Genomic DNA, 16,610 nt, shown 5'->3' on the forward strand with positions numbered 1-16,610 from the left:
GCATCAACATTGACATCAACAGATCAAGAATTAGACCTCAGCAGAACTGGCAACAATAAACAGAAGGGTTCTCTCTCTACTATGCCTTTTAACCTCTCTTTAATCACACCTTTGTTTTTCAGTGGTTAAGTGCTTTCTATCTACTGCCAAAATGGCATCTGCCATATAGGCCAGAAGAGGTGTGGCTAGCTCAATATGGAGACAAATATTGCAAATATAAGATACCTGTGGAAATATTAAACTACTCATTTTACAAATCTTATAATCTAGGGGAGAAGGCCAGGTCCCAGGGTCCACCCTCCATATTATTTAGACCTAGAAAACACTGAGCCAGGTTAGATTGTACACGTTTATCAAATTACTGATACTATCTAGGAGGCTGCTAAACATTTCAATTAAGGGCTTTTCTGTACTTCAAACATTTGCCACTTTAATTATGGCAGCATAGTTTAAACAGAAAAATCCCATAGAGTGGACACACCTGTAATGTTATGAAAGTGCTTATACCAGGATAGCTGATCAAAGAATCATAGAATCATAGAATATCAGGGTTGGAAGGGACCTCAGTAGATCATCTAGTCCAACCCCCTGCTCAAAGCAGGACCAACCCCAACTAAATCATCCCAGCCAGGGTTTTGTCAAGCCTGACCTTAAAAACTTCAAAGGAAGGAGATTTGACTCATAGACAAATTTCCATACGGGAACTGAAATAAACTGTACCAGTATAAGGCACCTTTTATAAAACTGCAGCTACCCTAGGGCTTTTACCAGCATAACTATATGAGCAAAAAATCCCTCTGACATCCCTAACATAGTTATGATGGTAAAACTTTAAGTGTAGGTTAGCGCTAAGATGGGATAACACTCACAACCATGTCCCCAACAGAAGACAATGTCTAATTCATACACTTAAGGTCTCTAAATTTATAACTTTAAATTAAACACACACGAACTATGAGAAGTGACTCCATTGTTTAACTTCATTTCTATCTCCTCCCAGCCCTCCAGCCAACAGCATTTACTTTCCACCAGCTGCTGTAAATATTAAGTAACTAGAAAGTTTTCCCAATGGGGGAAGTACCTCATCATTCTGGTGCTTCATCAAAATAATCCGGAAAAAATAATCTGCAAGAAGAGCCTTGTTGTCTCCTATGGTTGGTGCCGTATGAACCCAAAAATCAGTTCTGCAAACCTCATGTAGAATAGTCTCATGGGCTTCAAGAGAACTATTCACATGCCCTGGCAGAATTCTATGGGACCAATATATTACTTTGCTAAGAATAGTCAAAGTCCAGAGCTGGTGACTGCAGGAGCAAACACACACCATTAGCTTTTTTAAGCTAGAGGGAAAGTATTTCAGGCTCTGAGGAAGAAAATGTGTTTGGGGAAGGGAGGAAGGCGGGTAAGAGGTATGTGGGAAAACAAAGAAGAGGAAGCTATGATTTGATAAGATTGATGCAGTTACATTTTGCTGGGAATTGCAGTTTAACCACCTGTTCTGTCCTCCCTGGCTTCTAACCAATGAGCTAACCTGACCATGAGATATTACACAGACATGTTTCATCGATGCTATGCGTCATTACACAATAAAGACCACAGCTTATACCTCTCCCCTTACAACTACAATAATGCTTAAAGAATTTGTTTTTAAAACCCTAATGCAAGAGAACAGCAGTTTCAATAAAATCAGCAATGTCCCCAGTTGTCTATGAGTCAAAACACCTTTCTAATGCCCTGCAGTATATACTAAAATTCGCTTTACCCAATGGGTTCAGTTTGGTGCTTTCCTGAAAGTGAACATGATAGCTACACTAATGTGCTCTGTATATCTCTAAACCTATTGGAAATGTGCTTCTTGGTCTGATTTTCAGGGCAGTGCATATCCTATGATGGACAAGTTTCACTTCACCCAAATCACATAACCCTACCTCAACTAGCAGGAAGGATGCTGGATCCCAGCTTCTATAGATGCAATGCTTTGAGAAATCAATATAGAACAGTAATTGCATAATCTCAAGATATAATAAAACTCTTCTACACTAAACTGAGTTCCTGTTGCACATTACATCAGAGGAAAAATCATCATCATCATCAACAGCAGCTGCAAGTCTCGGTATGAACCCGCAGGATCCCCTTGCTGTGCATGTGGAGGAAGTTGAAGATTTCTGAGGGCATTGCGTGGAAGCCAGGGTGAGGTTTGACATTGTCATAGTAATGGTGAGTTATAAAATCCCTGAGGGGTCATGGGGAAAGCCCAAAAGCCAAAAAGGTGGACCTCTTCACAGAGCTCCCAGGGCAGCAGTCACCAGAATCAATCCGTGCTAATCCGTTTGGCACGCACCCTTTGAGCGAGCCAGTAGCGCGAGACATTGATGAGATATTGAGGGTGGAAATAGTAGACAGCTTGCTGAGATTCAAAATCATCCAAGACGTATTTGACCCGGATAGAGACATCCGTGTTGCGGGTGTTGTAAAAGCAGGCAGCAGCACCGATGCATTTTCATAAACCTGAAGCACATCATAGAAAGGTTTCCTCCATTTCTCCAGTTTATGGAATCTAAAGATCAAAGGATACAAGTGATGATCAGGCGGTGAGGTTCAATATGACTTAAACTAACAAACAAGAAGCTTTCAATAAAGATTCCCTGACACAATGAAACCCCCCCTGATCTTAATAATAGTGCTGCTTGCAAAATTTCTTTTGAATGATGTTTCAATGACAAACAAAAATGTACTTAGCTCTGTAGATGGCAGGAAATATGTCATTAAAAGTTTTGGTAATAAAAAAGGGGGAGGGGGGAGAGAGAAATCATGAATATATTTTTCCTTTCCCAGCCAATAATTCTTGACTAGTGGTCAAAAAATGAGAAAAAAAGTGTCCACAAAAATGTCATCCCTTATATTTTCCATCAAAATTTAGGTAGAAAACTTTAATTTGAAATGTTTTTACCAATGGTATTCGATATGTATGTACAAGAATTAGTATCACCTCAGAGCAGAAATTTTAGTGAACATCTAAAATGTAATGTGTTTGAAAGAAGCTTGTATTTGTTGGGGCCAAATCCCAGTCACATTACTCATGCAAGGAGACACACTGAATGGTCTTCTTGAGTGAGGCAAGCAGGATGTAGCCCTAAGGCCCCAGTCCTGCAAGCATGTAAGCATGCAATTAACAATATGCATATGACTGGTGCCATTGACTTACTGGGACACATAAGGCCCTGCTTAACTTTAAGCACATGCTGCTGATTTCAGTGGACTTAAGCATGTGCTTATGTGCTTTGGTGGATTGGGGCCAGAATGCTCAGCATATTACACGATTGATCCTTTAGGTCTGTCTAACTGCAGCCAGATTTTCTGTGACACGTTTGCTTGTCTGTTTTGCGAAGACAGGAGAAAGTCCTAAAGGGGTTTAAAAAAATAAATGAATTGACCTTTCAGTAATAATGCTGGGATTGACTGTCACGATGTCTGTCTTACACCAACGTCCACTATATATTTCTCAGATACAGGAGGTAAATTGCATCTAAAGGAAAGAAGTAAAAAGTAAGTTCAAGAATGCCTTGCAGCTGTTCAGGATGAAAATATGGAACTGTGTTTTAACATTGTATAACAGCAAAATTTAGAAATAGCCTGTGAATTAAAAATCTGATCATGGTATACATAATCTGACGGACCATGGTATACTTGCTCCTGCCTTAGCATGGGGCGTGGACTAAATGACTTCTTGAGGTCCCTCCCAGTCCTACAGTTCTCTGATTCTAAAATGAGTTGATGCTTAAACTGCACACTACAGGTCACAAATTGTAATGTCAGCAGCTGTAAGAAGAAAATATTTACTCCTCCCTTGCTCATGCGAATGTTAACACACACACATGCACCCTTCAGAAATGTCCATTGCTTGTTAGTAACATTTCCCTCTTAATCAGTTCATTGGCTTTGATTCTCATTATATTTATGGCCAGAAATATCTGGATGAGACTCCAAGAAAAACTAATCTCTAAACCCCAGGGTTCCTCAAATATCTCCATCTATATTGTGTATACTTAAGCGTTTTTTACTAAAAAGCTAAAATATAAATTAGGTAACACTGGCATTTACACACTTATATGCCTTCTGTTACCATACTATTGAAGCAACTCAAAATCTTATTTGTATTTATGCTCACAGCACTCCCTGGGGTAGGGCAGTGCTGTTCTCCCTATTGTACAGATGAGAAACTGAGGCACTACCATTGGAATGTGAGCCCAGGCTCAGGCTCAGACTCTGGCTCAAACCTAACCCCACATCTGTCCACACACAAATCATGCTAACCCAGGGCTCAGACACAGGGTACCAGGACCCTGACCCAGATTTCAAGCCCTATTGCTTTGCAGAGTACACGCTGTCCCGCTTGACTCAAGTCCTGGGAGTCCTCCAAAAAGTATTCCACAATCCAATAGACCAACTTCCTTTGTCCTTGATATCTTCCTTTGTCTTCTCTATCTAGAATCTTCAATCTACTCTATAGAAAACAGCAGTAACCGCCCTCGGTGTACGTCAGCAGCTCAGTAAGTCAGCGTTAACCCGTCCATTGTCTTCTGATCACTGAGCTGCCTACACACCATCAGAGAGCCTTCTGTGTTTTCAATGGAGATAGAACAGAACAAGCCTTTCTGCAAAGCGTGCTGCTTCATGGTCACAGGAGCACAGCCTGGTTTTGGATACTCTCTGGTGCAAGGCCAGCAGAACTGTAGACTTCAGTAAGAGGACCAGGAATGACCACACACAGTAACAAATAGTGAAGAAGCTGGCAGCTTTGCAAATATACCAAACCAGTGACTAGTGCAGGGAGTGAGTTAAGTGGCTCAAGAGTGAGTACCGGAAAACCAGGTACCAGAACTGCACCTTGGGGACTTGTCAAAATCATGCCTGTTTTATGAGGAGTTTGGCCAGGTGCTGGGTGCTGCACCCAGAATGGATCCAACCATTGTGCATGAGGACCTGGTCAGCTGGAATGGCACCCTAGTGGCCCCAGAATTATGGGTGGTGGGTATCAAAGGCAAGGGCAGGCTAAGCCTCCCCTAACCCAGGCCATGGCCCGGCCCATGTTCCGCTCTGAGGCCCTGGCCTCCCCCCCAAACCCTGAAGCTGGCAGGGGCTCAGATCCAGCTGGTGGCTTGGCACTTAGTTGACCTAATATTTCTTCGCTATTTTGTCCAGTCTAGTTCAAAATTTCTCTAGTAAGTTGGGTTCTACTAATTCCCTTGGCAACTTATTCCATAGCCTATTAGAACTCACTTTTAGGAAGATTCCCCAAATATTCCCCAAATACTCAATTTTTAATTTTCTTAATTACCCAACGAGTAGCAAGTATCAGTACAATACAGAAATACATTAGGGCAAATTCTATTTGTTGAATTAGAAAACATCTTATAAAATAATGAAATCAGCTTAAACCAACCATATTTTTTGTGCAAGAACCATAAAATCATAACATTTTGTGCAAGAACCTGCCAGGGATCTACTCCAAATATGTTTGATGTGTTTCCATGTAGTTTTCCTATTTGGTCAGTAGGTGGAGTTAGGCAACAGCAACTGGTGATAAATGGAAATTCCATAATAATCTAAAATAAAACCCATTGTGGTCTATATTTGTTTTCTAGAGGGGAAAAAAGTTTCAAAATCCTTCTAAACATAAACTTCTCTGTCAGTGTTAAAATGGGCATCAACATCATTACCACTGACTTCAGCAGAGTTCTTTGGATGTCCTGCAATGTATTTTTGAGCAGTTTTTATGGCAAAATGAGATGATCATCGTCCCACAGTGAAGCAATTTGGCATCAGTTCAGAAAACATGCCTCTTCAGGGCTGCACTTAAGCACATGCTTTACTTCAAAATTGACATCAACAGAACTTAAATATGTGCTTAAAGTTAAGCACATGTGAAATTCTGTTCTGAACAGACTTCTGGATTTGAGCATGTGCAGTTCTTAATCAGAGCCTATCTTCCTTCTAGACATCACACCACTTTCTTGTATGAGAATCCTAAATATTACAATTGTTTCCATTGAAATTCAGTAATTTTTTGACATGCTCTTTTTTTTATTTGATCAAACTCCAGGAACCTAATCATTAGTATCAATAGATCACAACTTCCATTTTTTATCTTGATCACTTCCATCTCTCTGGGCAGGTAAGGTCAATACAGGCTATGGAAAGTCACGGTGTAACAGAAATGTCAACATTCTGAATGAGATCACAGAAAAAAAAAAGAGTCAAAAAGATTATTACAACCTAAAAGTTGCATTATGCAGACACTAATGTTATGACTTCTGCTGTACATGCTGCCATTCACCTACTCATGGTTGGCAATCTAAATTCATAACAAGATCAGCTGCTTATTTCAATCAAAGTGACAGGAATAGTATTGATCAATACAAATAGGTGGGACTCTATATAAATTCAGTTTTGTTTACCCTGTCTCCAGAAGGATATAGCAAAAATAGAAACTAGCCTGAAAAGCCAAACAAAATTACTAGAGGCACAGAGGAATGGATATAAAAAGATCACAACTGTTTATTTTAGTGAGAATACAAAAGATGACATGACAGAGGTATATATAGTAATGGACAGAGGAAAAGAAGACTCATAGGGTGTTTCCTAATTATCTCTGGACACCCAATGAAATTAAAAGTTAATCAGCCAGAATCTGATCTCATTTTCACCAGTGTAAATCAGGGTAATTCACTGACTTTAATGTAACCTAAGATCAGAATCTGGTCCAATAAAGGCAAAAATGTAAAAAGAAATATTTATGCAACACAATAAATAATCTTTGGAATCACTGACTCAAATGTAACACAGACAAAGAGTTTATAGGATTCAAAGACATTGATCAGTGAGAGACAAGGTGGGTGAGATAAAATCTTCTATTGAACTAACTTTTTCTGGGGAAGAGACAGAGACAGCTCTCAAAGAGCTCCGTGTAGCTCAAAAGCCTGTCTCTGGCTCTTCCCACAGCAGAAGCTGGTCCAATAAAACAAATCATCTCACCCACTTTGTCATCCTGAGACCAACACAGCTACAATACTAAAAGACATTATATGAATAATAAAAATAACCTCCTGAGTTACAATAAGGAGGATGAAATGTATAGGGATATCCGCCTTCAGGACATAAACCAGCAACTAACTGCATGGAGTTAGGAAGAAATTACCCCCACAGACATGTACTTCATAATTGTCTATTTGGTGGTTTTTCTTCTAAACCATTGCCAAAAAACAGGGATATTCATTAGCTGGATCATTTGTTCCATTTTGGCAATTCCTATATTCCAACGTAAGAAAGAATAGATGTGTAATCTTTTATTTAGTACTATACAATGCTAAAAGAATTGTACTATAGGATGATTACCGAAATACGAAATCTGCACTGTCAATCTCCTGTCCACATCTGCTGTTCTTGAGAATCCCTCCATTCCCAACCACAGCACATTTCTTAAATTGGGAGCGATAGTACGGCATATCCTACAGCAAAATGAGAACAAACCAGTTACTTTCCTGAGACCTGCATGTGGCAGCAGTTCCCTTTTCTGCAGCTGTATCTTGAATGAAAATCAGATGGATGGAATAATAATAGGCAATGACCACTGGTCCCTCCCTGGGGTCCAATAATCCCAGGATACATGTTTATATGAAGTGACATGACCATTCTCACTGTAGTTACAGATGCTGTGGGAAACTGGTTCAGAGAAAGAAAGAACACCTGAACCTTTAGGCAATATCTAGAACTGAATGTGTAAGTTTACATAATGTTAGAGATGTTCTTTCACTTCTAGTTTCCAGATGGGGACCAAAACCATAGATTCAATCTATCACAGGCATTATATTATAAATTGCCTAAAAAACACTGCTCTATGATTTTCTGTCCTGATTTAAATGCCAGAAAATCTGATCCCATGAAACAGCTGGTATAGTTTAGAAGATTCAAGAGGTCTGCATAGGTCAGAGAAAGGGAGAATGTTTGGGATGCTTATCAGAACCGAACCTGGATTCTGGATATCTCTTGCTGTAATAACAGCATTGTAATTATTATTTACTACAGAAAACCTCAGGGTTACAAACACCAGAGTAACAAACTGACCAGTCAACTGCACACCTCATTTGGAACTGGAAACGCACAATCAGGCAGCAGCAAGGCCAACAACAACAACAACAAAAAAGCAAATACAGTACAGTACTGTGTTAAACATCTAAAACTTTTAAAAAAGAAGGGAAACTTTATAAAAAAAAATTTGGGAAAGGAAACTGTTTCTGTGCTTGTATCGTATAAATTAAGATATTTAAAAGCAGCATTTTTCTTCTGCATAGTAAAGATTCAAAGCTGTATTAAGTCAATGTTCAGCTGTAAACTTTTGAAAGAACAATGATAATGTTTGTTCAGAGTTACGACCAGTTCAGAGTGACAAACAACCTCCATTCCCGAGGTTCTACTGTACTTGTGCTGAGGTAGTGCCCAGAAGCCCTAATCAGGGATTGGGCCCCATTGTGCTAAGACCTCTACTGTCATAACACAAAGATGGCTTACAATTTAAGGCCCCGATTTTCCAAAGACTTATGCATCTGCTTCAGCTTCAACACCCCGGCCCATTGAAATCAATGGAAGCAAAGAGCCTAAGTACCTTTGAGGATATGGGCCTATGAGTCATCCCACTGGAGTCAACACAACTACTTACAATGCATAAAAATATGCACATGCATAAGCCTTTGCAGGGCTAGTGTCTAAGCATCAAGCATCTCTTCTGTATCCTAAAGGACAAATTCTGCTCTCAGATGAATGTATGGAGCAGCCACTGAAGTTAATGAGAGTTATGATCACATATCCAAGGACAGAATTAGACCCTTAGGGTCTGAGAAGTGTGAGGCAAAGCTCAGGAGAGCTGACACTCTATGAATATGGTAGAGACGTGCTTATATAAGCATAAGAATGCTCCTATTGGCACGTACATATTTTATAAGTAATTTCATAATGAAATACACATCCAGATGGAATAGTGATGTGAAATGAATTTCTAGGTGATTATTTATAGTGAACTTCACATGTTGCTCCTAAGGCATGAGACTGAAGGACATACAATACAACTACATACCACACAGACTATGCTGACAGCTTGTGCCACACACTCTCAAAGAAACTGCAGAACCACCTGATCAACATCCTCTACAGCAAACAGGGAAAGATTAAGAATGAGCTCTCAAAACTGTATACTCTCATAAAGAACCAACCTTCCACACAAACTTCCTCGTGGCTGGACTTTACAAAAAACTAGACAAGCCATTACAACACACACTTTGCTTCTCTACAAAAGAAAAAGGACACTAAGCTATCTAAACTACTATATGCCACAAGGGGCCACAACAATGGTTCCCGTAACCCACCCAGCAATATTGTTAATCTATCCAACTATACTCTTAGCCCAGCAGAAGAATCTGTCCTATCTCGGGGCCTCTCCTTTTGCCCCTCCTCCCCCATGAACATGATACAGTCCTGTGGTGACCTAGAATCCTATTTTCGACGTCTCAGACTCAAGGAATATTTCCAACACACCTCTGACCAACATATTAACCCACAGAGACCTTCCTGCCAACACTACAAAAAGAAGGATTCTGGGTGGACTCCTCCTGAAGGTCAAAACAGCAGCCTGGATTTCTACATAGAGTGCTTCCGCCGACGTGCACGAGCTGAAATTGTGGAAAAGCAGCATCGCTTACCCCATAACCTCAGCCATGCAGAACACAGTGCCATCCACAGCCTCAGAAACAACTCTGACATCATAATCAAAAAGGCTGACAAAGGAGGTGCTGTCGTCATCATGAATAGGTCGGAGTATGAACAAGAGGCTACTAGGCAGCTCTCCAACACCACTTTCTACAAGACATTACCCTCTGATCTCACTGAGAGTTACCAAAAGAAACTACAGCATTTGCTCAAGAAACTCCCTGAAAAAGCACAAGAACAAATCCGCACAAACACACCCCTGGAGCCCCGACTTGGGGTATTCTATCTGCTACCCAAGATCCATAAACCTGGAAATCCTGGATGCCCCATCATCTCAGGCATTGGCACCCTGACAGCAGGATTGTCTGGCTATGTAGACTCCCTCCTCAGGCCCTTCGTTACCAGCACTCCCAGCTATCTTCGAGATACCACTGACTTCCTGAGGAAACTACAGTCCATTGGTGATCTTCCTAAAAACACCATCCTAGCCACTATGGATGTAGAAGCCTCTACACCAACATTCCACACAAAGATGGGCTACAAGCCGTCAGGAACAGTATCCCCGATAATGTCACGGCTAACCAGGTGGCTGAACTTTGTGACTTTGTCCTGACCCATAACTATTTCACATTTGGTGACAATGTATACCTTCAAATCAGCGGCACTGCGATGGGTACCCGCATGGCCCCACAGTATGCCAACATTTTTATGGCTGACTTAGAACAACGCTTCCTCAGCTCTCGTCCCTAATGCCCTACTCTACTTGCGCTACATTGATGACATCTTCATCATCTGGACCCATGGAAAAGAAGCTCTTGAGGAATTCCACCATGATTTCAACAATTTCCATCCCACCATCAACCTCAGCCTGGATCAGTCCACACAAGAGATCCACTTCCTGGACACTACGGTGCTAATAAGCGATGGTCACATAAACACCACCCTATATCGGAAACCTACTGACCGCTATTCCTACCTACATGCCTCTAGCTTTCATCCAGATCATACCACTCGATCCATTGTCTACAGCCAAGTGCTACAATATAACCGCATTTGCTCCAACCCCTCAGACAGAGACAAACACCTACAAGATCTCTATCATGCATTCCTACAACTACAATACCCACCTGTGAAGTGAAGAAACAGATTGACAGAGCCAGAAGAGTACCCAGAAGTCACCTACTACAGGACAGGCCCAACAAAGAAAACAACAGAACGCCATTAGCCATCACCTTCAGCCCCCAACTAAAACCTCTCCAACGCATCATCAAGGATCTACAACCTATCCTGAAGGACGACCCATCACTCTCACAGATCTTGGGAGACAGACCAGTCCTTGCTTACAGACAGCCCCCCAATCTGAAGCAAATACTCACCAGCAACCACACACCACACAACAGAACCACTAACCCAGGAACCTATCCTTGCAACAAAGCCCGTTGCCAACTCTGTCCACATATCTATTCAGGGGATACCATCATAGGGCCTAATCACATCAGCCACACTATCAGAGGCTCGTTCACCTGCGCATCTACCAATGTGATATATGCCATCATGTGCCAGCAATGCCCCTCTGCCATGTACATTGGCCAAACTGGACAGTCTCTACGTAAAAGAATGAATGGACACAAATCAGACGTCAAGAATTATAACATTCAAAAACCAGTTGGAGAACACTTCAATCTCTCTGGTCACTCAATCACAGACCTAAGAGTGGCTATACTTCAACAAAAAAGCTTCAAAAACAGACTCCAACGAGAGACTGCTGAATTGGAATTAATTTGCAAACTGGATACAATTAACTTAGGCTTGAATAGAGACTGGGAATGGATGAGTCATTACACAAAGTAAAACTATTTCCCCATGGTATTTTTCCCTCCCACCCCACCCCCCACTGTTCCTCTGATATTCTTGTTAACTGCTGGAATTAGCCTACCTTGCTTGTCACCATGAAAGGTTTTCCTCCTTTCCCCCCCCGCTGCTGGTGATGGCTTATCTTAAGTGATCACTCTCCTTACAGTGTGTATGATAAACTCATTGTTTCATGTTCTCTGTGTGTGTGTATATAAATCTCTCCTCTGTTTTTTCCACCAAATGCATCCGATGAAGTGAGCTGTAGCTCACGAAAGCTTATGCTCTAATAAATTTGTTAGTCTCTAAGGTGCCACAAGTACTCCTTTTCTTTTTACAATACAACTGTCCATCTCAGAAAAGCAATAACAACCCCATAGAAATGTGCTGCTGGGCTATCTTGTTACTCTTATACAATGGAATGTCCTAGAAATAAGTAAATAGTGGGAAAGGGTTTTGGCTAACATTTATTCAAATTCAAAAGTAAATTTGATTTGACTGTTTTCACTTTCCACTCACCTACAAGCCCCACTATTACTCTTAAAATAAATAGAAATTTTTCAGCTCAATATTCACTGAAAGCTGACCACAAATTGTCCCTAAGATTGTAAAATGTGCAATTCACAATTTGTACTGTGCTGGTTAGTTACATAAATCATGTGGTATTATTGCTGGTCCCTGATTGGATTACTAATGCAACAAACCAACACAGGCCCTGATTCAGCAGAGCACTTAAACACATGCTTAAATTTAAGCATATGCCTTCATTCTCTTGATTTTAATGAATTTAAGCATGTGTTTAGAATTAAACATGTTCTTACATGCTCGGAGCAACAGGGATTGGATTACTCATGTGCCTAACTTTAAGCATGCATTTAAATTATTTGCTAAAATGGAGGCATACTGGGTAAAAGTCAATCCTTCCTTATGTGGAGGGCCCGCACCACACTTATGCATGACATAAGTCTCATGTAAACACTGTTCTGAGGGCATACCTGGAACTTAAACAGCGTTTAAACAGAACCAGATTTCAGGCATGTAAAATTTAAAAGATCATAGAAGACTTTTTAACTAAGGTTCTCAGAAAAGCCAACTGGAGCAGAGGAGCACATGGTTTAGACAGAGACATCCCTTGGGAAGGATTTTCCACCAAATGCATCCGATGAAGTGAGCTGTAGCTCACGAAAGCTTATGCTCTAATAAATTTGTTAGTCTCTAAGGTGCCATAAGTACTCCTTTTCTTTTTGCGAATACAGACTAACACGGCTGCTACTCTGAAAGAAGCTAAAAGAATTCTTTGCATCAGTCTTCACTGCAGAGGATGTGAGGGAGAGCCCAACACCTGAGCCATGTTTTTTAGGTGACAAATCTGAGGAACTGTCCAAGATTGAGGTGTCAATAGAAGAGGTTTTGAAACAAACCTGGTGACAAGTAAGTCACCAGGATGAGATGATATTCACCCAAGAGTTCTGAAGGAACTCAAATATGAAATTGCAGAACTCCTAACGGTGGTATGTAACCTATTGCTTAAGCCTCTGTACCAGATGATTAGAGGATAGCTGATGTAACATCAATTTTTAAAAAAGGCTCCAGAGGCAATAATGGCAATTATAAGCCAATAAGCCTAACTTCAGTACCAGGCAAATTGGTTGAAACTATTGTAAAGAATAGAACTATTCGACACAAAGATGAACACAATATGTTGGAGAAGAGTCAATGTGGCTTTTGTAAACTCCTCACCAATCCATTAGAATTCTCTGAGGGAGTCAACAAGTACATGGACAAGGGTGGTTCAGTTGGTACTTGGACTTGCAGAAAGCCTTTGACAAGGTCCCACCAAAGACTCTTAAGCAAAGTAAGCAATCATGGGATAAGAGGGAAGGTCCTCTCATGCATCAGTAACTGGTTAAAGGATAGATAACACAAGGTAGGAATAAATGGTGAGTTTTCACAGTGGAGAGAGGTAAATAGCAGGGTCCCCCAAAAATCTGTATTGGGACCTGTTGGGCTGTTCAACATATTCATAAATTATCTGAAAAGGGAGTAAACAGTGAAGTGGCAAAGTATGAAGACAATACAAAATTACTCAAGATAATTGAATAGACAGGATACTGCACTAGATGGGCTGCTGCTCTGACCCAGGGTGGCTATTCTTATGTTTTTATAATCTGGGGAGGGAATGAGCATTGGAGAGTAAAAGTGGTCTGGTGGCTGTGGGGGAGTAGCTTGGATTTGGGACTTGGGAGACCTGGATTCAATTCTTTGCTCCACCCACCACAGACTTCCTATAAGATCTCAGGCAAATCACTTAGGCCCAGATCCTCAAAGGTATTTACATACCTAACACCCATCGAAATTATTGATTTCAATTGAAGTTAGGCATCCAAATATTTTGAGGAATTGGGCCTTAGGGCCGGCTCTCTGTGCCTCAGATCCCATCTGTAAAATGGGGATAATGGCACTGCTTTACTTCACAGAGGTGTCGTGAAGATAAATGTGTTAAAGATAGTGTGGTGCTTGGATATTATGATAATGGCAGCCATACAAGTTCTTAAAATCAATATTGTGTTGGTCCTCTGCAAAGAGATGAGTTTCAGATATTTCCACAAACATACATCTTAAAATTTGAGATGAGTGGGTTTGTTACAAAATTCATAGTCACATAAATTAGATTCTGCTCTTAAATTTCAGTGTGCACTGAGAATTGTACATTGTAATGTTCTTCAGGTCAAGGATTATTTGCTGAAGAAATTTGTGTATAAATTCTAATAAATACATTTGAGAATTCTGCAACATGTTCACAATCTGCAAATGGAAAAAAAGGTAAAAATCACTGAGTTCTCAAATTTTCAAAGAAGAATAAGACTCAGACCCAGACAAATAGGGTTTTTAAAATATGCAGACATGTCCTTGTTGAGTTCTGGTCACTGAGTTTCATTATATGCTGATTTCTAAAGCCATTTCACTAGCCAGTCAACATGTGGTCAGTAAATTCTGCAGTCAAAAGAATACACATTGCATGCCAGCTGGAGCAGATGGCAACTAGATAGAGGAAAAAATAAATGGAATATCATATGAAAAATGAAGATGCTGGTAACATGAGCAAGGATGTTTGCAAAAATTTCAAAATGTTGGTTAAATCTTGACTACTATGTAAGACTTTGTCTAATGCAACAGCTACAGTGTGAGGTTTTAGCAAATGGATGCAGACATGTAACACACCTTTGGAAACATTCTGAAGATTTCTTGATTGATATGGAAGATTCCACTTGTATCCACTTCATATTTCAATTTAGTTCCCAGGGGAGTATTTTTCTGTGTTGTGAACAGAAAGGCAGGGGCATTGCAACATCTTGACAACGTTGACCTGTCAAATGAACAATAGGTGAAGAAGTTTACATGAACCAATAGCTTAAACCAATGGATTAAAGCTAAGAGTTACAATGAGTATTTCAGATTAGCAGCCATGTTAGTCTGTATTCGCAAAAAGAAAAGGAGTACTTGTGGCACCTTAGAGACTAACAAATTTATTTGAGCATAAGCTTTCGTGAGCTACAGCTCACTTCATCGGATGCATCCGATGAAGTGAGCTGTAGCTCACGAAAGCTTATGCTCAAATAAATTTGTTAGTTTCTAAGGTGCCACAAGTACTCCTTTTCTTTTTACAATGAGTATTGATACAGATAGAAATTGCTGTCCCAATGATGTTATGGTTAATGTGCTATTCTTACTATAGATTTCATGATTCTGAAGATTCACGGCTGGTGTAAAGCAATGTTACTGCTGAAGACAGTGTAGCTGAAATCATTTACACCAGCTGAGAATTTGGTCAGCACTCTGGATGCAAGCAGCATCACAATGAACTCTTGGTTTAGGACTGGAGCACAGGACTCCAGTGTTCTGTTCTGTGGTTGGTCATTGACTCCCTGTGATCTTCCATAATCTCTCCAGGGCCCAGATTGTGCCCCCATCTCTTTTCTCCCTGAACATGCTGGGGGGATCCTCAGCACAGATTCCCCCTCCTCCACAGGTAGGGTGACCAGGTAGCAAGTGTGAAAAATCAGCATGGGTGGGGAGGGGGGGGAATAGGCGCCTATATAAGAAAAAGCCCCAAATATCAAGACTGTCCCTATAAAATCAGGACATTTGGTCACCCGGGGGGGGGGGGGGAGTCTTGGGTGCTTCTATAGCATTCTTCCGCCCTCAGCCCTTCCTGCTACCTGACTTTTTTAAAATTAACAATACCAAAACCTACTTCAATGCATTGGTCTCCCCAATCATAATGAATGGTAAAAAATAACAGCCTCTTGGTGTTTTACTTGCTCTTTAACAACCATTGATATGTGATGACATCACTCCTTTATAATCGATTACATCGAAACTCACCCCTGTTAGTTACTGATAGCTATAGTCTCATTAATAGAAACCCTTCTTACTTGAATAGGTTGGCTTCTGTCACATTCATCTCCCATTTGCACTTCTGTAGACTCTTCCACCTGTCAAACAATTCAGTTTGCTTCACCCTAAAGACAAGGTAAGGATTTTACCTTGAACCAAGTCTAATTTGTTAAGTTTTAGCTACTAGGAAGCACTTTATCTTTATTTCTCTTGTAACCATTTCTGCATTAATGGCTTATACTTGGACTCACTTAAAAACTCTCTCTTTAAATGAACTTGTTTTATTTTTAATCTAAAAAAAATACAGTGTTGTATGTAAACCGAATTATTTGGTAACTCCAGTTAAAAGTAGCAAACTGTTGACTATTGACCCTTTACAGGGGCAACGGACCTTTAATATCTGAACTGCCCAGGAGAGAGTGCAGAACACATGTTTTGCGGGAAATTAAGGACTGGGAGTATGTTGGGGTCACCCTGCAAGTAGTAACCAAGGTTGCTGGAAGCCAGAGTGCAATTGGTGTGTTGCTGACAGACTGATGGGGTCAGAGGTGCTAGACCAGGGCTACTGTTATACACAGACACTCAGGGTGTGACCTGCATGC

The 16,610-nt window shown here is 40.6% G+C and overlaps 1 protein-coding gene across 1 annotated transcript in view; it reads right to left on the reverse strand.

The window, feature by feature from the left end:
- Window positions 1–642: 642 nt before the first annotated feature.
- ST8SIA5 (ST8 alpha-N-acetyl-neuraminide alpha-2,8-sialyltransferase 5) overlaps window positions 643–16,610 on the reverse strand; it is a 63,733-nt gene continuing 47,765 nt past the window's right edge. The window contains 8 exon segments of the mRNA XM_038402637.2: window positions 643–2,230; window positions 2,232–2,478; window positions 2,481–2,557; window positions 3,435–3,480; window positions 3,483–3,526; window positions 7,396–7,508; window positions 14,833–14,977; window positions 16,047–16,133. Coding sequence (XP_038258565.1) covers window positions 2,092–2,230; window positions 2,232–2,478; window positions 2,481–2,557; window positions 3,435–3,480; window positions 3,483–3,526; window positions 7,396–7,508; window positions 14,833–14,977; window positions 16,047–16,133 — 898 coding nt within the window. The 3' untranslated portion in view covers window positions 643–2,091.

The sequence above is a fragment of the Dermochelys coriacea genome, chromosome 5 (assembly GCF_009764565.3).
Source record: "Dermochelys coriacea isolate rDerCor1 chromosome 5, rDerCor1.pri.v4, whole genome shotgun sequence".
Taxonomy (NCBI): Eukaryota; Metazoa; Chordata; order Testudines; family Dermochelyidae; genus Dermochelys; species Dermochelys coriacea.